We start from the raw sequence: 21,902 nt of genomic DNA on the forward strand, positions 1-21,902 counted from the left end.
CCAAAACCAGACAAAGATGTCACAAAGATAGAAAACGACAGGCCAATATCACTGATGAACATAGATGCAAAAAATCCTCAAAAAAATACTAGCAGACAGAATCCAACAGCACATTAAAAGGATGATACACCATGATCAAGTAGGGTTTATTCCAGGAATGCAAGGCTTCTTCAATATATGCAAATCAATCAACGTGATACAACATATTAACAAATTGAAGGAGAAAAACCATATGATCATCTCAATAGATGCAGAGAAAACTTTCGACAAAATTCAACACCCATTTATGATTAAAAACCCTGCAGAAAGTAGGCATAGAGGGAATTTTCCTCAACATAATAAAGGCCATATATGACAAACCCACAGCCAACATCGTCCTCAATGGTGAAAAACTGAAACCATTTCCACTAAGATCAGGAACAAGACAAGGCTGCCCACTCTCACCACTCTTATTCAACTTAGTTTTGGAAGTTTTAGCCACAGCAATCAGAGAAGAAAAGGAAATAAAAGGAATCCAAATCGGAAAAGGAGAAGTAAAGCTGTTTGCAGATGACATGGTACTATACATAGAGAATCCTAATGATGCTACCAGAAAACTACTAGAGCTAACCAATGAATTTGGTAAAGTAGCAGGATACAAAATTAATGCACAGAAATCTCTGGCATTCCTATACAATAATGATGAAAAATCTGAAAGTGAAATCAAGAAAACACTCCCATTTACCATTGCAACAAAAAGAATAAAATATCTAGGAATAAACCTACCTAAGGAAACAAAAGACCTGTATGCAGAAAACTATAAGACACAGATGAAAGAAATTAAAGATGATACAAATAGATGGAGAGACAGACCATGTTCTTGGATTGGAAGAATCAACATTGTGAAAATGACTCAACTACCCAAAGCAATCTACAGATTCAACACAATCCCTATCAAAGTACCACTGGCATTTTTCACAGAACTAGAACAAAAAATTTCACGATTTGTATGGAAACACAAAAGACCCCGAATAGCCTAAGCAATCTTGAGAACGAAAAATGGAGCTGGAGGAATCAGGCTCCCTGACTTCAGACTATACTACAAAGCTACAGTATGGTAGCTACAGTATGGTAGACAGTATGGTACTGGTACAAAAATAGAAATATAGATCAATGGAACTGGATAGAAAGCCCAGAGATAAAGCCACACACATATGGTCACCTTATCTTTGATAAATGAGGCAGGAATGTACAGTGGAGAAAGGACAGACTCTTCAATAAGTGGTTCTGGGAAAACTGGACAGGTACATGTAAAAGTATGAGATTAAAACACTCCCTAACACCATATACAAAAATAAGCTCAAAATGGATTAAAGACTTAAATGTAAGGCCAGAAACTATCAAACTCTTAGAGGAAAACAGGCAGAACACTCTATGACATAAATCACAGCAAGATCCTTTTTGACCCACCTCTTAGAGAAATAGAAATAAAAACAAAAATAAACAAATGGGACCTAATTAAACTCCAAAGCTTTTGCACAGCAAAGGAAATCACAAACAAGACCAAAAGACAACCCTCATGATGGGAGAAAATATTTGCAAATGAAGCAAGTGACAAAGGATTCATCTCCAAAATTTACAAGCAGCTCATGCAGCTCAATAACAAAAAAACAAACAACCCAATCCAAAAATGGGCAGACCTAAATAGATATTTCTCCAAAGAAGATATACAGATTGCCAACAAACACATGAAAGAATGCTCAACATCATTAATCATTAGAGAAATGTCAATCAAAGTACAATAAGATATCATCTCACACCAATCAGAATGTCCATCATCAAAAAATCTAGAAACAATAAATGTTGGAGAGGGTGTGGAGAAAAGGGAACACTCTTGCACTGTTGGTGGGAATGTGAATTGGTACAGCCACTATGGAGAAGAGTACGGAGGTTCCTTAAAAAACTACAAATAGAACTACCATATGACCCAGCAATCCCACTACTGGGCATATACCCTGAGAAAACCATAATTCAAAAAGAGTCATGTACCAAAATGTTAATTGCAGCTCTATTTACAATAGCCAGGAGATGGAAGCAACCTAAGTGTCCATCATCGGATGAATGGATAAAGAAGATGTGGCATATATATACAATGGAATATTACTCAGCCATAAAAAGAAGCGAAATTGAGTTATTTGTAATGAGGTGGATGGACCTAGAGTCTGTCATACAGAGTGAAGTAAGTCAGAAAGAGAAAGACAAATACCGTATGCTAACACATATATATGGAATCTAAGAAAAAAAAATGTCATGAAGAACTTAGCGGTAAGATGGGAATAAAGACACAGACCTGCTAGAGAATGGACTTGAGGATATGGGGAGGGGGAAGGGTAAGCTGTGACAAAGTGAGAGTGTGGCAGGGACATATATACACTACCAAACGTAAAATAGATAGCTAAAGGGAAGCAGCTGCATAGCACAGGGAGATCAGCTTGGTGTTTTGTGACCACCTAGAGGGGTGGGATAGGGAGGGTGGGAGGGAGGGAGATGCAAGAGGGAAGAGATATGGGAACATATGTATATGTATAACTGATTCACTTTGTTATAAAGCAGAAACTAACACACCATTGTAAAGCAATTATACTCCAATAAGGACGTTAAAAAAAAAAAAAAAAAAAAAGGAGCCTGCCACGGAGAACTCCCTACTTATCTGGAGGAAGTAATCACTAATGTGTTATGCCCATCACCTGCAACCAGATTGCTGTTAACACGATAACATTTGCACTGCAGTACTGCCTCTAATGAAGCTCCTGTCTGCTCATCTATCTAGTATGATGCAGACCTACCATTTTGCTTTGGGGACCCCTAGTAGATTTTTCCTAAAGTGAATATTTATTTTCCAAATTTATTTCTGTTTCTGCTTTATCTTTCTGCACAAGGATACCTAGGCTATAAGCACAATTTAAACCCATCTATATGCCTTTCCCCTCAACTAGGGAACCAACCATGGAACTATGGAAGACACTACTGAAAAGAGAAGTATTTGCAATTTCATGAAATCCTAATTTTTTAAATAAAATAAATTTTAGAAATCCTCAGTATAATGATAAAATGTTCATTTTTTCATTCCTTGGAAAGCTGCTGAAAAATAAGAACAAAAATATGAAACATATTGTAGTGAGAGGAAACATTTTATATTTTAGAATTCATCTAATTGGGAATTATCTCATTTCCTCATCTTCAAGCCTCCTTCTTACAAGCCTCCTCCTTCAAGCCTCCTCCTTGCTATTTACTAGTGCATTAATATATTTTATATTTGGTACATAGGGTTACATCAGGCCATTTGGTGACTTTTTCCAAAAATGTAAATGGTAATTAGAATGTTTTTTACCATGGTGGGGAAAAAAGAAGAAGCAAGAAGAACAAAAGTTGTGCTATGCCAGTAAATCTTGGAAAGATTTCCTGTGATGACCCCTAAGGATTGCCCATGTCCATTTCTTACTTTCCAGTATTTTGGTTAACCTCACTGACATTGCTTCTTTTCTTTCTTTTTTTTTTTGTTGCCATACGCGGGCCTCTCACTGTTGTGGCCTCTCCCGTTGCGGAGCACAGGCTCCGGACACGCAGGCTCAGCGGCCATGGCTCACGGGCCCAGCCGCTCTGCGGCATGTGGGATCTTCCCCGACTGGGGCACGAACCCGTGTCCCCTGCATTGGCAGGCGGACTCAACCACTGCGCCACCAGGGAAGCCCTGACATTGCTTCTTGGTGGTTCAAAATACACTGCCTCTTTTCCAAGGGAAAGAAGATAATAATTGCTAACAAAAAGACTTCAAGTCTCCAGCTGCAAAAATTTCTCACTCAGTAATGTATCAACCTTTTAAAACTATTCATTTTACCAAGTCATTATCAAGGCATTTTCCCCCAAGATAGCTGAGGTCAGTGAGTGAACAATAAATGGTGTGTACTGTACATTCTGATTCTTCACAGACCAGGTTAGGAAGTGACAAATATGCTCTAGTCCTCAAATCCAGGTCATTCAAGATTCCTGATATATCAGAAAAAGCTCCTGCTCTTTTATCCAAATGGGAAAGCTATATGATATATAAAAGAAACAGTGTTTTGAAACATTTTAATAAATTATTTAACATAAGATAAATTAGCATTTTAATGTCTATTAAAAGAGATTAAAAAAAGAGAAAGAGGGCTTCTCTGGTGGCTCAGTGGTTTACAGTCCGCCTGCCGATGCAGGGGACACGGGTTCGTGCTTCGGTCCGGGAAGATCCCACATGCCGCGGAGCGGCTAGGCCTGTGAGCCATGGCCGCTGAGCCTGCGTGTCCGGAGCCTGTGCTCCGCAACGGGAGAGGCCACAGCAGTGAGAGGCCCACGTACCGCAAAAAAAAAAAAAAAAAAAAAAAGAAAAAAAAAAAAGAAAGAAAAGAGAGTGAGAGAGAAAGATAATTCTTAGGAATAGTAAAAACAACAACAAAAAAATCCAGGTTCTTTAGCTGACAGGCAAAAGCTAAAAACTCAGCATCTGTTATCTGCCTAGCAATGAATGGAAAAGACCCAAGGACCTGATCGTAGGCAATAATATTTCCCTAGGTCACCCTTTCTGTTGATTACTACCCTGCCTTATAAAAACACGTAATTAAAGCAGCCGCATAGCAAAGGGAGATCAGCTCGGTGCTTTGTGACCACCTAGAGAGGTGGGATAGGGAGGGTGGGAGGGAGGGAGACACAAGAGGGAAGAGATATGGGGACATATGTATATGTATAACTGATTCACTTTGTTATAAAGCAGAAACTAACACACCATTGTAAAGCAATTATACTCCAATGAAGATGTTAAAAAAACAAAACAAAACAAAAACATGTAATTACAGAGTTAAGATGAAAAGCATATAGTCCGGCTTGTGCAAAGGGCATTATTGAACATTATTCAAAGTAATGTATGTTTTTCTTTTGCATATTCTTTTACATACCATTCTTCTATTCTCTGGAAGCATATTTTTCCCTTTGAGGGGGAGGGAAGAATTGTTAGAGCACGAATGCAAAGAAAGGAAAAAGTAGATAATCAGCTTTTGATAACTTAAATATACTGAGTCTACAGAAAAGCAAGTCTTGAAATTTCAGCTTTGTAGAGGAAGACAAGATTTTCCAAATTCTTTTAAGCTCTGGTTAGCATAGCATGAGCCAGATCTGGAGGGCTTAACAATTGAGTTTTACAAGAAGCCAGAAATAGAAGGAACTTGAGATGCAGTGCTACATGTGAAGGGGAAGGTGGGGGAAGAGGGAAACCAGAAGAACTGAGCATTAGAGATTACTGAAGACAGAAAAGCCTAAATGTCGGCAACTCTGTTTCTCCCTCTCCTTTCACTTCCCCATACATTGTGGTGGAAGGTCACGAGGAAGATTATATTAGTTAGAGAGCGCTCCAAAGCTACAAATTCTCTGCATATCCCAGTTGCAGTATATACACATTCGCTGTGACTCCACTGCAGAAACTATTGGGAGAGGAGATCAATTGTTTGACTCCCTAAGAACTCACAAATACACCCTAACTCACTGAGCTTCAACAAATCTCTGAGTGTCAGGATAGAATAAAAGTCTGTGCCTCCATATTCTAGAGGAATCAATCCAGCTTCAGACTCTTTCTTTTTTTTTTTGTCTATCTGTCCCACAAAGTTTTGAGGACTTTTGACACTGGGGCTGAGTTCCACTCAAGCCCAACATTAATTTTTATACGAAAGCACAGAGATTTTCGGGAGCCCTGTGCCTGAAACTATTCTGCACAGCCTTGCTGCTAGCCCACCCCAAAATCATACTAAGGTTCCATTCACCCATCTCTGCTGGTTACTGTGGCATAGCCTTTCTTTTACATCACTTTAAGGTGATCAGCATTGCTGTTCTATTCCCTACTCATGTATTTCTTGCCTGCTTTGTTGCTTATTACTCACTGGGGAAGTCACATGGGACCGAAGCAACCAACTTTCGAATAACTAGGACCCAGGTCGGGAATTTGGTGATCAGAGATCAACAACCAAACATTTTGCCTTGGGGACTCTGGGGTGAGGAAGTGAGGATCTAGCCTTGGGGACCAGAAGGACCAAATGCCTCCACTGTTGTGTAGGGGACTGGGTCCTGGCCAGTCCCACTTTAGTTTATACCATCATTGGCAAGTGCTTAAAACACCATTTTGGAGAATTTAGGAATGAGTAGCTGAATTCAACCAAATAACCAGATTTTTGAAGAGGTGACCAACAGGTTACCAAATACTTTTAAATACTCCTCTGCCATCCAGTTAGGAGTTGTCTTCACACTGTGGACAGCAGCTAAAGTTGAGGTCAATCCTAACCTTGCTTTTCTAACACTCATTCCATCAAGTTGATTATCTTTCTTTCTTAGACCTTGCTTATTTAAAGCCTTACATTTTGGTACATATCCACTGCATTGTTTTTAAGAAAATGGGATTTTGTTAATGAGTGGTGGGACAGGGTTACCTTGTTTGGCACGGTTGCTCATTGCACTTGCGAATCTGTGGCTCTGGCTTGGTTAAGTATTTGCATTTCTTATTGTCCACAATGCTGATATTTTTGTTCATGATTTTCGTGCAAGACACTGTTGTCTTCCTTTCTCCTGAAAAGAGCAAAGAAACATAAAAAGAAATGTTATTTTAGGCCTCTATGCAACGGACTTATTGCATAGTCTTATATGCATGTTTATTCGAGGTATTCCTAGACTTGTAATTTTCATATTTTAAACAAATTTTAGGTTAGATCAATGAGGATGATATTATTTATAATTTACATAACAAAATGTATCTCTAGGCTTAAGGAAGATAATGGTAAATTTTTACTTGTTAGCAATTAAATGGCAAGTTTTATAATACAAAGGGATTATGGTGCATAAGTTGATAAAACGTTATTTAAAGATTTTTATAAAGGACTGTGCCATCTTTTAGCATTCAGTGGTGGAAAGCAGTATTTGTATGAAACCTTTGTGCTGTCATGAAAGCACATAAACGTGCATATAAACATGTGCACATTTTATCATCTGGCTGTACACCATCAGGGGGTAAGTTACGGGAAGGAAGCTTATCTTGAATATAACTCAGACCTTTATTCTTGTCACTTCTGGTAAAGAGCCCAAGAATTCAAGAAATCCTCATTCCCCTAATGATTATCCTGTTCTCTAAGAAAAGCCATGGGAGTTTTCCCATTTTCACCAGCTTTCAGAAAACTGGCTTTTCCCCTTTCTCTGGTAAGATAAAGTCTGATTATAAAAGGTAAAAATGACTATTTGTATGTTGTATACATTTTGCTTAGAGCCCTATAAGCACACTTGCTTGACAACACTTTTATTATTTCATCTTACACTGAAAAAGCCTACTACATACGTGCTGATTCTGTTTCTCTAAAAAAGTTTAAATATCTATACAGGATTTAATAATTTAACTTGTTTGACATTATAAAATAATTAAATCAGCCAATAATTTTAAAGCCAGACAGGTCATGAAGGATTAAGAAAAAAAAATCACAAGTCTTTTGGGTCACTATTGAAGGGCCCATTAGTTAGGATCCTATGACTATCACGCAATGATAATTAGGAAGCTCAGAGCATTCATACTGGTCATGCCAAATAGGACAGCCTGGACTTGTGGCAGAGAGGTCACTCTGTTCTTTAATTAACAGAGAAGGAGGCTGGCATCAAGAAAGGATGTAGAGAGAGAGAGAGAGTTACTTTGAATAACTTTTGAGTATCTTTTACTTTGACTTGAGGGGGATTGGGAGAGACAGGGGTAACCAAGTGGAAGGCAAAAGAATAGAAACAGGTTCAGGATCTTTCCTTGATTACCCTCACAACAACACTGAGCACAGTCCCATGACAACTTGTAGTATAAAAACATGACTATATCTACATACATATGTGGATTAACTAATATTTATATCTGTGGTCACTGCATGTCATGTTATTGAAAACATTTAGATCTCTAGTTCCATCTTCTAGCATAGGCAGCACAATGTTGGCTAAATTATTTTCTATCTGGAGAATCCCAGAGTTCTGGAGCAATGCAATTTTTTCTGTGGGAGCTCAAGACAGAAAAGAGTGCCAAGCAGGTAAAAGTTCTTTTCCTTCAAGAGGGAAAAGGCATGCCTTCAACCAGGACTCTGTGGCACTCAGTGAAGGGTGCACCAGTGGGCCAAAAATGGGGAGGGCCTTGAGATGGACATCCAACCATAGATAAGTAAAAGGTGTCCCCCAGGTGCTCCTTTCTCCACCGAGAAGTTGCCTTGGAACAAGGCTGCATGACTTGGCAAATGGAGCATGGGCTGGATTGTGGTCCCTGGGGCAAGGACTTTATGTGGAGTGCCAGCTGCCTAACTAATGCAACAGCCATGTCTCAGAGGTCCACTAGCCTGACCTGTGCAGCTCATGCAGTCAGGTAAGCTTATGCTAATGTGTAGAGGAAAGGCAACCTTACAAGCCCCAGGCAAATGTTTAAGGGCCGTTCAGGCTATTCCTTGGTAGGTCAAGAAGAGTGGGGTGAGGCATTAGACTTAATCATAATAGTGTTCAATACCCACCAACTTCAAATAATTTTCAAATAAGCTGCTAGATAAGCAGAAATGACTTATGATGTTAATTTTTCTTCACAGAAGAAACTGGCTTTACTAGGTAGGAGTTACCTAAATGTGAAAATTTGGGAAGTTTTTTGTCAACTTCCACCTAGTTTCCTATGCCTCAGGTGCTCCTATATGACCTTTATGAAATAGGTGTAACACAAATTTTGTATAATGCTAGCATATGTAAGCATTATTTCTACATGATAATGATGCCTACCTAAAAGTAGGATTAAAATAAATGTTGCTTTTATGAAATATAAATATTAGTTTTAAAATCTAATTTAAAATCTCATAGTTTAAGACACTCTTTTATAGAATAGATGTAGTTGTCTAAACTAATTTAAATTTAATGCTTTTTGCCAACTACAGCACAAAAAGATGACATACAGACAATATCCAAAGAGCCTTTGCTGAACTTCAGTGTAGCCACGGAATGAGTAACTCAGAGCTAATTATACTGCATTTTTTCCTTTACTCAGAAAATATCTAACCTTAGTTATGTTGGCCCAGAGGTAACATATTGAGCTTTTGAAAAAAATCTTTTAAGTATTGATATATCAAAAGAGATACAGGTACTGGCGCCATTACAGGGAGCAACTTACTGGTGCTCTAAAAAAGTATGAAGGCATGTGAGTATGAATTGGAACACTTCCATCTACATTGTAGCAAAGACCCTCACATCATAAGTTTTTTGGCAGCTAGAAGAGGGATTAGCCCTACTTTTTAAAAATTTCATTGAACAAAGACAAAAGAATCAAGAAAAGAAATCTAATGCTCAGCTACAGGCACATTATGCCTATGAAAATACAACTAGGATCTTAAAGCCATACAGAAATGTTATTGTTTGATTTTTTCTTTTATATATTTTTATGTCCCAGCCAACACAGGAAATTTCCATTATAGCATCTAATAGCAGTATTTACAATGCATCCAGTACTGTGGAACTGAGGGATGAACAGAAAGTGATGAAGTAACTGGCCTTCTGCCTGCACCTTGAGTAGCTGCAAGCTGTTGACAGTGTATTATATGCTTTATGGCAATTAATTTCATCTCTGAGTCATTCCCACTAAATCAGTATTGGGGAAATCTGTTTTGAACATAATTACAAATAAAATACAATAATCATTATATATTCATCTTATTACCAAATTTGGGCAAAATCTGAAAAGGAGGGGTAATTTTTATTTACTGATTCTTTCTTTGTTCTCTGAAGACACTGAACAGAGCACATATTATATTGTGTTCCTTCTTTTCCAATCTCAGTGATAAATTGATTTTTTTCTATGCTCTGTATTTAACTCATGAAATGGAAATTTTTAATAAAACTATAGTCTACTCAGGTAGATCACATTTCTAAAACCTACATCATACATGTAGAAACAACCTGGGGAGTGGGTTCAGTGTTTTAATATGCATAACTGAAATTCTCTGTATGTTATGGGACATTTCAAACTTTTAAAAAAATTTTTACTTTTTAATTTTGAAATAATTGTATACTCACAACTACATGTGAAAAATAATAAAGAGAATCTGAATACCCTTTTCCAGTTCCCCACAGTGGTAATGACTTGCAAAACTAGAGTACAGTATCACAACCAGCACACTGACATAGATATTGTCAAGATGTACAATATTTCCATCACCACAAGAATCCCTCCAGTTACCCTTTTAGAGACACACCCACTTCCCCTACCATCCACCATTCAATAAGTCCCGGCAGCTACTAACCTGTTCTCAATTCCTATAATATTTTCAAGAATGTTTTGAAAACTGTTATATACAGTGTATATACAGTGTATAACTATTGGGGACTGACTTTTTTACTCTGCGTGATCACCCTGGAGGTACATCTTCATTGTTGTATCAATCATTTGTTTCTTTTTGCTGCCAACTAGTAACTCCTGCTGTGGATGGACCACAATTTGTACAATTCATCCAAACGTTTTATTAAAACTGGGGAAGTCTATAAGAAAGAGACTATATATATTCATCTGTCTTTACATTCTTTAAAAATTTTTACTTAATTATTTTCTATTGAACTAACAATGACTAGCAAGCAATTGAACCAAAAGTAAAAATACTTTAATGAGGAAGAAGGTCTTTTTTCTGAGCATTTCTTAGAGTTACATAAAATGGTGGTTATTTTTTAAGCATACATTTTTTAACCTGAACAACTTCAAAAATCATGTCATGTCCTTTAATTTTTAGCCATTCTTTCTACATTTCTATAAAACATTTTTTCCCTCAAGGTTTGGGCTTAATAGTAAAATGACAATTTCATTTTTTATTTTAATAAAAAATTGTATTTTGTATTGTTCATAACACTCAATAAACAATCCAATGTGATCTTGTCATTTCCATACACACAAATATTTTAATGGACTCCCCTAACCTTCAAGTTAAATTTAACTTGAGTGCTAGCATAACACTTAAGTACCTTCACGAATTACCTTCTTTCTACTTTTTTGGTCAAATAATTTCCCACAGCTTGATCCTCATATTTTTCACCCTAGTAATAAACATTCTCACTAACCCCAGGGCCTTTGCAACTATGCATATCCCTGGAAGGCTTTTTACAACTCCCCATATCACTCTGTATGGTGCTTTTTTATTATATAACCCCTACTAGGTAGATAGTAAATTTTCTAAAAACAGAAAGTACTCATCTTTGGATCATCCGGCAAAAGTGCGAGCACAGTCAGTATTGGTAAAGGAATCAACAAATGAAATATAAACATATAATTCAAGCCCAAAGTACTTCCTGCACTAAGAGGTTCATCTCAACACTGTGTTTCCTAAGATGGTAAAAAATCATGTGCAAACTAAATGAATAATTATGGGGAATAATTATATATAGCAAATCTAATACATGGATTATTATTTAGGTGTTAAATTCAAGTTTATAAAGAGTTTACATTAATATAAACATTCCTATTAATTTAAGTAAAGAAAGCATCAATAGGATACAAAATGGCACTAAATATTACTAAAACAAAATAATACAGAGAAGAGCAAAAATATATTTTGGTGCGTTTTCTTTGGCTAATAACATTTACTTTGGTACATGCAAAGTGCCTGTGAAAGGGAAAAACAGGAAAAAAAAAACCAGCACCCTTAATAAGATACAGGTATTGGTATACTGAAATACTTCCTCAATTTGGACCCCAAAACTTGGATGCCTCCTGAGAACCTGGTCATGGACAAGGAAAGCCACGTCTAGAAGATATCACAATACAAGGTTTACAGCATGAGAGTCATAAGCTAGCAGGATTTGGACTAATGTGAAGAATGTGAAATGCTGACTTATTTTTTTCCCCTTCAAATATTCAGATTTCTTAAAAGCATGTTTAACTCTTCATTTATTTCAAAACACGTTATTAAATTTGGGGGCCTTCATTCAAGGTTTTATTTCATTAATTCATCTACTAGATAAAAGTCCTAGAGTAATGCAGTTACTGTATATAGTATGTGGAATGCTGACTCCACAAAAAACCCTCAGATATTATGGAATGATAGATCCCTGATGCCTCTGAAGACCAAGATCATTTCAAACAGTCTTTTATGTTAAAAAAAATCCTTTATCCACTGACCCCTACTTCTGAGGTGCCAAAATAAATTTAAAACATCCCTTCAAAGATTTTTAGATATTTTAGAACACCAATGCAAAGTAAACATTTATTTCACAAATATGTTTTAAGATGTTTGAAAATAAAAGGACTAATATCAATGGCCAATGCTGAAGTACAAAATGATATATCCATTCAAATTTTTCTGGAACTATGATTTGAATGACAAGATCGTGATGAAAAGTGTACAGGTTAAACTGCTGGAAAAATTTACTTGAGATCACCAGCATTACTAGATATTTTAAAGTAATATTTCTTCTAAAAGAAGAAGTTTTTATATCTTAGGCTTTTCTTATCTTGTAACAACTGGTATTAATAAATTAATAGAAATGCATAATAAGTTAACTCTTATTTGGGTAATTTTAAAACTTAGTTTGAGATACTGATGTAAAAGATCATGATAAAAATTTAGCTACTGGACATTAGGTATTTTTTTTAAATTTCTGTTTCCCACTTATTTCCAGAATGTGATGCCTTAAAATTGTATTAAGAAAAATAACATGTCAAACACTGAAATTTTATACTGCCCTGTGATATTTTATTTGCTCTTTCTTGCTTAATATTTCTGTGAAGTAGAATTTTTCTATTATTCCTCTTTGCTGCTGAAGATAAATTTTGCATGAGTCTGCTTCCAATGTTCTGTGCTTTGAACTTACTCTCATCTAATTCACGAATATGCTGAAAGATTACAAAGCTCTTTCTGGCTATAAAATCGATGAAACGGAGTCAGAAATAATGCGATTCTTGAAACCTTGTCCATCCACTTTATTTATGAACTGCAAAGGAAAATAATATCCAAATGCCCAGAAATATTCTGGCATTGAAATGAATATACGTCCTATTAACACAGTCAGAGATAATTGAAAACTGTTGACTAAACACAATGGAACAGATTTGAGAGAGAAGGTTTATTCAAGTGCAAATCATATAGAGGTTGCTTATAATTAGGACTATTTTATAAAATAAGTCATTTGAAATAAAAGTAGGGACATATCCAAATTCTTATTTAACATACTAAATAAAACATCTCTTTGAAACCAAAGAAAACCTATATAGGGTTCCCTTTTCTCCACAGCCTCTCCAGCATTTATTGTTTGTAGATGGGAGTGTAAACGGAGACAGCCCCTATAGAAAACAGTATGGAAGTTCCTTAAAAAACTAAAAATAGAACTACCATATGACACAGCAATCTCTCTACTGGGCATATACCCAGGGAAAACCATAATTCAAAAAGACACATGCACCCCAATGTTCATTGCAGCTCTATTTATAATAGCCAGGACATGGAAGCAACTTAAATGTCCATCAACAGAGGAATGGATAAAGAAGATGTGGTACATATATGCAGTGGGATATTAGCCATAAAAAGAAACAAAATTGGGTCATTTGTAGAGACGTGGATGGACCTAGGGACTGTCATACAGAGTGAAGTAAGTCAGAAAAACAAATATCGTATATTAACACATATGTGTGGAATCCAGAAAAATGGTATAGATGATCTTATTTGCAAAGTATAAATGAGACACAGACGTAGAGAACGTATGGATACAGAGAGGGAAGGGGGGGTGGGAAGAACTGCGAGATTGGGACTGACACATATACACTATTGATACTATGTATAAAATAGATAACTAACGAGAACATACTGTATAGCACAGGGAACCCTACTTAATATATGGTGGGGACCTAAATGGGAAGGAAATCCCAAAAAGAGGGGATATAGGTATACGTACAGCTCAGTCATTTTGCTGTACAGTAGAAACTAACAACATTGTAAAGCAACTATACTCCAATAAAAATTAATTTAAAAAAAAAACAAAGAAAACCTATGTAATCTCTAAGGGACATGCTATAAATACTTTGTGGAAAGAAATGACACTAAACCCCTGAACTGCCCTTGAAGGAAGTATATGACACAGAGGAAAGAAGACTTGAACTCTGGAGTCCTGGATTCTAATCTTGGCTCCTCCCACGCTGGGCCTGTGACCTTGGGAAGTCTCAATTTCTAATGCACTTCACTTTTCTCATGTTAATAATTATGAAGTTATGCTTAAGAAGATCTAAAAGCCCTTCTGACCTTGAAGCTAAAATAATTTACATTGAACCTCTATTTCTTAAGGCCTGACAATTGACAAAACATATTCTAGGTTGCAATTAATGTGATTTTGGAAAAAATTTTTAACCCTAAAAATTCGCTTGTTCAAACTGAAGACTGACAAGTTCTGTATGTTTACTTCCGAAGCTTTTACTAGACCACAATTATGGCAGACTGAAAAAAAAATGAGTATAATAAAATTCACTGGGCAAACATTTTCCTGTCTAGGGTCTGAGATGTAAACAGATTTTAATGACTGCCTTTCAGTGCAATAACAGGAACAGCAACCTTTTCATTGCTCCATTTCGTGATAACCCATCATGGAATGGCGGCTGAGTTACATTAAAGAAGAAAGTTCTAACTTTGTGGATCTTCACTTTAAATGTGTTTGTTTCTATTTGTGTTTTTGTTTTTTATGGATAGGGGATGTGAAGCAGAACCCCTTAAATGAAATGGGCTCTGACATCAGTAAGAAATGGGAGAAGCAGAGAAATAGGAATTTGGGTGTACATGGGGTCATCAGCAGGAGAGGACTGAGGACACAGGATCCCAGGTCACATGGTGATGATGGGACCCCAGGGAAACATGGCCAATGAAAATTTCATTGTGCCAAGGATGATTGCTGCAAGCTTTTAAATTGTGAGTGACTAGAAATCCTTTTGTTATAATTTCTCTGTATCCCTGGGAGCAAAGTATGCTCTTTATAATGTCTCCCTTCCCCTGCCCACCATGTTGCCTTTGCTCTGGTGATCCCAGAGCTCCAAGTGCTGCAGCAAAAGCTGCTCCTCCCCAGCCTCCAAACCTCTGGATGTTCCCAGTACCCTTCTTCTCTCTCCTGAGGACACTGTTACTTGCTTCCTTTACCGCCGCCAGTGGGGTGGCCATTTTCTTGCTTACACCCCATACCTTTGCATCTAGAGGCAGCATGGGTGTCCATGCCCCTCGTTGTCACCACCAGACCATTCTCCCTTCCTTCTTCCTAAACCTACAGCTTTGGAGCAGACTATGCAGTGCAGTCCCCTTCTTGCTGTAACTGAACACCAAACCCCTGATTCAATCTCTATTTTTACTCTAAGATTTTACCTCCTGGATTATTGTTCTATTTTCTAATACTGCTCCTAACACATTTTTTTTTTGTAATTATTATAGCCATTTGAATGATTCTTCCAACACTGAGGCCTCTCAGTTCTGGGCACACTTCTCTTCCCAAAGATCTGTACTTTCACTTCACTGAAGCCGCTAACTCTCCTGGTCTTGTTATTACTAATAACTATATCCCCTCCATACTCTTAGCTCTATTTTCTGTCACCATCTCCTGTATTTCCAGCCCTCTCCTTTAAGTACCCTGAGTCTAAAAGTTCTTTAACTCCACCAGGCCCTAAAATCCATTAGTGCTGCCACCCTTTCACTGTCTTTCAAAGTCCTTTGTATTTTTAGTTTCCTCCTTATACAACTAAATTCCATGGCCAATCATTTTCAACTCCTTACATACAACCTCAGGTCAAACGGATTCTCCTTTTGTTTTATTATACTCACATGGCAATTCCAAAACTTGTACCACAAGTGCATCTGTATGCTGTACATAGCTGTAGGGTAAGTATCATTATGATATGTGTGTCAAGCTAAATTCATGACTGTCAACTTCAAGTGGACCATCAGTGCTACCATAAAGTCAAAATACATGTACCATTTCATTCATTCTCTCATTCTCTTAAGTGACCACTTCACATCTCCTCTCTTTCAAAATTCTCATATCTCCTTTCTCACCTTTAATCGCAGCAAAATGGCCTTTACTGATAAAATAGATGCAACCAAAAGAGTACCACCACAAGTTTCCAACATCTGCTTCTGTTCAAAATACTGTATTTTCTCCTGTTACTAGTGATGGGCTCTCCATATTTCTATCCAAAGCCAACTATTCCATTCCATCCATCCTGCCAACTTAAGGATATCACTCCAGAAATTTTTTGCTCTCTCCTTTGCACCACTAGTTTTCTGTTCTATTCTAGAAAACTCACATTGGGAAATCATCATGTATAATTTCTCATATTAAAAACAACAACAAACTCTTTGATTCATATTCCCTTCCAGCTAATGCCACATTTCTCTGCTTTCTTGTTTCAGCAAAATTTCCTGTTACCTCGAGTCCTTTCTTCAATTCATCACATGTTATTTTCTCTTGAATTCACTCCACTTGGTCTTTTGAGCCAAATCATTAACAGTAATTTTGACAGAGTCATCATTGACCTCTACGTTTCAAATATAAAAATATAATATCTTTTGAAATACAATAAATATATTTGAATGTAATAGTCAATTTCAATGCACATTATTTTTGACTTATTAGCAGCTTTTGATACAGTCGATAATTCTCTCTTTCTTGTAATAAATACTTTCTCACTTGCCTTACAGAAAAGCATTCTCATTTGCATGTTTTTTTCTCCAATGTTGTTGGCTACTTATTTTAATATGCTTTGTTGGTTTCTTCCTATCTCTCTGAACTCTAAATGGTATAGTGTCCCAAGTAAATATAAAAGTGTAAGTATATGACATAACAACCTGTATGGTATCTAGGGCAGCCCACATAAGTGTTAATATTTATGCAAGGCAATACAATGAGTGATCATATTGAGTGACATATGTAACAACTGTACCTAGCCTTTCTTCAATTCATGCCAGATTTTGCTGCAAAATAGTTCAGGCATTTAGGCACTAAACGTGTCGCAAAAAACTTTCAGTTTCCAATCCTTCATGGAGTTTGAAATTTTACATAAGGGGTTATGGACCTGTCTTAATTATCAATGGTTAATCAGAAAAGAAGCTGTTTTGGAAAGATAAATACTGAAAAATACTTCACCTCCTCCACACGTGGCATCGCAATCTTCCCAGCCTGTGTGTGTCCACATGAAAAGGGGTTCAGGTGCTTTGGAGCTCTGATTCTCTGGTACAGGGTCTGATGGGATAGTGTATTCATAATGAAGACCATAATTCTGGTCTTGAAACAGCAGCACCTATAATATATAAAAGTGATCAAGGCAGATGGATCAAAGTAGAGCATATTCAATGTAAAGCATAAAACTAAGGATACGAATACCTTAAAATGCTTTTTGCATGGTGTGCATGCTCCTTTAATACATAGTAGACTTGAGATATTATGCTTAAATGTTGAAATTGTCCTACTTCTGAAATCACTGGAGTTACACACTTACCTTTGAGCTAAAGACAGCATGAAAAAATAGCCCTCCTGAATAAGGTCAGAGATACCACATCACGTTCTCCCAAGTTGATGGACTAGACAGTCTCTCAAAGCATGGTACATGTATGAGATGACTTTAGTAGAGGGGACAGGGATATGTGTCCTACATAACATCAAGATATAACCCATGATATAATATCAAATGAAGCCGTTCCACTCATATAAAAAAGAAAGATGAATAATAAGTCGCTGTGTCAACAGAGGAAGAGAAGATTTTGGGAATCATTTCACTCCATAAGGGTAGAGAACTTCTAAGCCAATTAGAGGACAAGAATTTTATTCCATGTATGCTTACAGTTTAACTTTGGCAAGGTTACTAATTTTCCATTTATAATAAAGATCATTTCCTTTGAAAAGAAATTTATGTTAAAAAGAACTTCTAACTGCAAATTAACTTAATAATGGTACAGTTATGTACACATATGTAAACAGTGTAAGAAACCATAAAGGATGTATGAGAATGACTGAACTTTGGGCTACACTGGACTAAACCATAAGCAGGGACCGTGTCTGCTTTGTTCTCCCATGGTACCCAGTATTAAGCTAAGAACTGCATCATCATGGGCAAGCATACATATTTTAAATGAAAGAAAAATACCTGAAATATACTCATTTTAAATAAAAGAATGAATGAGAATATATGTTTCTTTATAAATACATTTTCACCAAATATGTCAAAAAAAGCCCATGGAATATATCACTTCTATGGATCTGAGGATTTATGGAAGCAGTCTATATGACACGCTGTGATGTATAAAAACATATATATCTAAATTTTAAATTATGTTAAAGTATTAGAAAACTTAAATATTTAATCTGTATCAAGGTGGTTGTAATGACAAGTTACAGAGTTAACACTTAATAGGAAAAGATTTAAATGAGCTCAGGGTTAATTTTCTTTACTTCTTTTTCTTAAGATTCTGCCTCAATATATTATCAGAAATACTAAGATACATTTTAATATGTGGATTGGGGAACTAGTATGATGACATTATAAATCAACTATATCAACAATAAAAATAATACTTTAAAAATTCATATATACTAACATACTGGGTACTATTTCTAAATATATCACAGTGCTTATTTTGGCTTTAAATATCTCATTTCATGTTGCCAGTGACTTTTCAGCTAAATGAGTTAAAAAAGAGAGAGATGGACTCACCTTGTTTATGGAAATAACCAGACTATTACATGATTTTTAAATTGACGAAATGAACATATAAATAAATCATTTGCCAACTTATTTAATTAAGTGAAATCATGTCTTTTTTTCTTAAAAAACTACCTTTTCATCGATAGAACTTTAGATTGTCCATGAACACCTAATGCCATTTAAAATAAAGACATTGGCTACAAAATCATTAGCTCTTTCTTAAACCATTTGGACTTGGCAGTATTCTTTGCAAGAAGGAAAGTGTGACCGCGTTACAGTTGAGGGGCACATACTGAAGCATGGCAGCAGAAGGTATTGCTTTTCAAAATTCAGTACCAGCTTTCAATCTGTAATAGTCATTAAAGAAAAATATCTTAGAAGTGCAGTTTCCCTTGGATTACTGAATAAATCCAGGTCACATAGATGCCTTCTTTTAGACATAGTTCACTGATTTTAATTATGTTTCATGCTTCCAGGAAAAACCTTGGTAATTACCGGTCAGATTAAGGATTCTGCAGCAAGGAAACTCCCTCTGCCCAACACTGAGGTCTCACATATATTGTTTTAAGATTCTGAATTAGAGGCTCACTAAAGAGCCCCAGTCTTCTTCCATTAAAAAAAAACGTAGTTTACATTCATGTAAGGGAGGCAACCTGATGGCATTTTCTGCAACCCAATCATTAAACAAATGTTTGTTGTTGATAATGTTGTTATTCTAAGTGACCCAGTCATGGAAAGAGCCAGATATTGGTCATACAATGTTTGTTTAGTCATTTTTTCCCCTCTCTCCAGATGGCAGAGGGCACAGAGTGGATTTTCCAATATAAATTAAAGGATCCAGAGGAACTGTGGGGAAATGAACAAAATGATTATTTAAAGTATATGCATACTCATGATCCAAGGCTGTCTAGTGTAAAGAACTTAGATTTATGCTTTGCATCAGGAGAGGCAGCATAGAAGGTGGATTAACACCTGGTTTATTCAAAGCTAAGTAACTTACTGGGAGGCACTGAGCACAGTATTTAACCTTTTACATACTAGTGTTTTCTAATCTGTAAAATGGAGTAATAATAATACATACTACACAGGGTTATTTTGAGGATTAAATGCTATAATGAACATAAAGCACTTTTGCATAGGGTCTGACTCTCAGTGCTTGATGGTGTATATTATTACTAGTATTAAGATTCGGAACAGAAGGCCCCCATGCAACTCACCCTGCTCCCTTTATGCATATTCCTGTTGGTAAAGTCTATTGACTGCAGTTCTCTAAAACATTCTTACTTGAAATGTGGTCAGTGGACCAGCAGTAGTGGCATCACCTGAGAGGTGGTTAGAAATGCAGGTCTCAGGTTCCTCCCCAGAATATGCATTTTAACAAGAACCCCAGGTGATTTGCAGGCATGTTAAAGTAGGAAAAGCAAATGGGCCAGTATGAGATTTGAACCTCTGGCTGCTATACTAGCAACACAGATGTCTCCAGTTGAGGAATAATTCAACTTTAATTTTGTGGAGATATTAAATAATGTGGCACACTACACTCCAAATAAATAGTCAGTTGGCTGTATTTTAGAGTTGTTTTTATGTGTGGACTCAAAGAGGTGTTGAAGTGTGTGAATCTCAGACTTTGCCACCAGAAGAAAAAACTCCTGAGCCATTAGCATTGACTGCAATGATGAAGGTCAAAAGAGGCATGTGGACCTGCCATGAGCGAGGGCGCAGAGCCCCAATGTCCTGATCTTTCACTCCAAACCCAGACCTCGTCTTCTGCTACATGGTAAAGAAACTTATTATCCCAAACATTCAAATTATCATAATTCTTTACAGGAATCACTTAACCTAGTAAGAACACAATGGGGTAATTGGAAGCCTTGTTAGATATTTACCAAACGTTTTCCCCTGGGACCAATACAATTTTATCAAAGGTATTTTATACAGATTCAGGCAATGCCCATTTCACAGATGTATGAAATGCTACGGTTTGCCATATTATAGCACTCTCTTTATAGACATCCACTCTGGTTAGTAAACATATGCTTTTAGGGAGAGGAACCTTATTGCCTGCTAATTCACTTCTACTGTGAGTCTGTGAATTCCCTAAAATATGGTGTTCCTTTCGTAATAATTTCCATTTTTAGACATCTTGATTTCAAACACATTAAAAAACCCTAAAAACCCACCTCTTAAATAATTTTAAATGTTTACTTGACAATTCAAATTTGGAAAAAAGATAAGAGAAGGCACGGTGGGAATGTCCTTTGTCATAGGAAGCTGATTATGCAATGTTATCGATTCGTTCCCTCATACCAGGAGGTGTAATGGTGATGTAGTAGGACCTTTGGCGGAGATCTTCTCCCAGAGACCTCGTCTTACATAATGGACAGTAGTTCCCGCTAAGTTGAATGCTCCAGAGTGTTCAATCTTCCAGTCACTATTAATAGACTGTTTTCCAGTGTCTCGGAGAGCTATAAAAAGGTTATAAAATATTATGAGATTAACAAGTCAGCATCATTAATCACTATCCACTTTGCATGATTTTGTTACAAGCATTTCATTCATTTCTAAACTAAATGGTCAACACTCCCTGATGTAAAACATGAGGCATCTCCTCTTTGGGAAAGTCTGCAATCACAGCAAATGCCACAGGAAGTTCTTCTCTCCTGAAGCTGTCCACAAACCATACAGTCACGTTCATCCTTGCCTCCTCCAACCTCCTTTGAACACTTGATGTCTATAACCTTATTTTGTGTCCCTTAATCATTTATTCTTTAACAACATATTATTATTTTAAAGGCTATGTGTGTCTGTGTTGTCTATGCAATGATTCTACGAACAATGTGAAGGCTGGTACTACATCTTATGCATGCTCTGTATCTCCTATGCCACCCAGGAAAGAGTGTGATGACAGAAAGATCATGACATGGAATGTTAACAGATCAGAATGACAGGGTTATGTTCAATACAAAACAATTCAAAGATAATGTGTTAGTTCTAAAAACAGAACTCAGAACCTTTAAACATCCCCAGTTCGTGATTTACTGTGTACAAGAATGGAGGATAAATGCTAATTCTCACCCATAAACAGCCATCATTTGTATGAAATTTTGTGGAGTAACTTTGTTTACCTATACTTTCTTTTCTCTTTTTCTTTTTTGACCTGATC

The 21,902-nt window shown here is 36.6% G+C and overlaps 1 protein-coding gene across 1 annotated transcript in view; it reads right to left on the reverse strand.

Annotated features, from left to right (window-relative positions):
• ADAMTS19 (ADAM metallopeptidase with thrombospondin type 1 motif 19) overlaps window positions 1-21,902 on the reverse strand; it is a gene marked incomplete at its 5' end in the record, with an annotated part of 282,396 nt that overhangs the window by 37,101 nt on the left and 223,393 nt on the right. The window contains 3 exons of the mRNA XM_082623301.1: window positions 6,483-6,618; window positions 17,185-17,338; window positions 21,047-21,204. Coding sequence (XP_082479427.1) covers window positions 6,483-6,618; window positions 17,185-17,338; window positions 21,047-21,204 — 448 coding nt within the window. The remainder of the gene's footprint in view (window positions 1-6,482; window positions 6,619-17,184; window positions 17,339-21,046; window positions 21,205-21,902) is intronic.

Source organism: Mesoplodon mirus, assembly GCF_964341445.2.
Source record: "Mesoplodon mirus genome assembly, chromosome: 5".
Lineage (NCBI taxonomy): Eukaryota > Metazoa > Chordata > Mammalia > Artiodactyla > Ziphiidae > Mesoplodon > Mesoplodon mirus.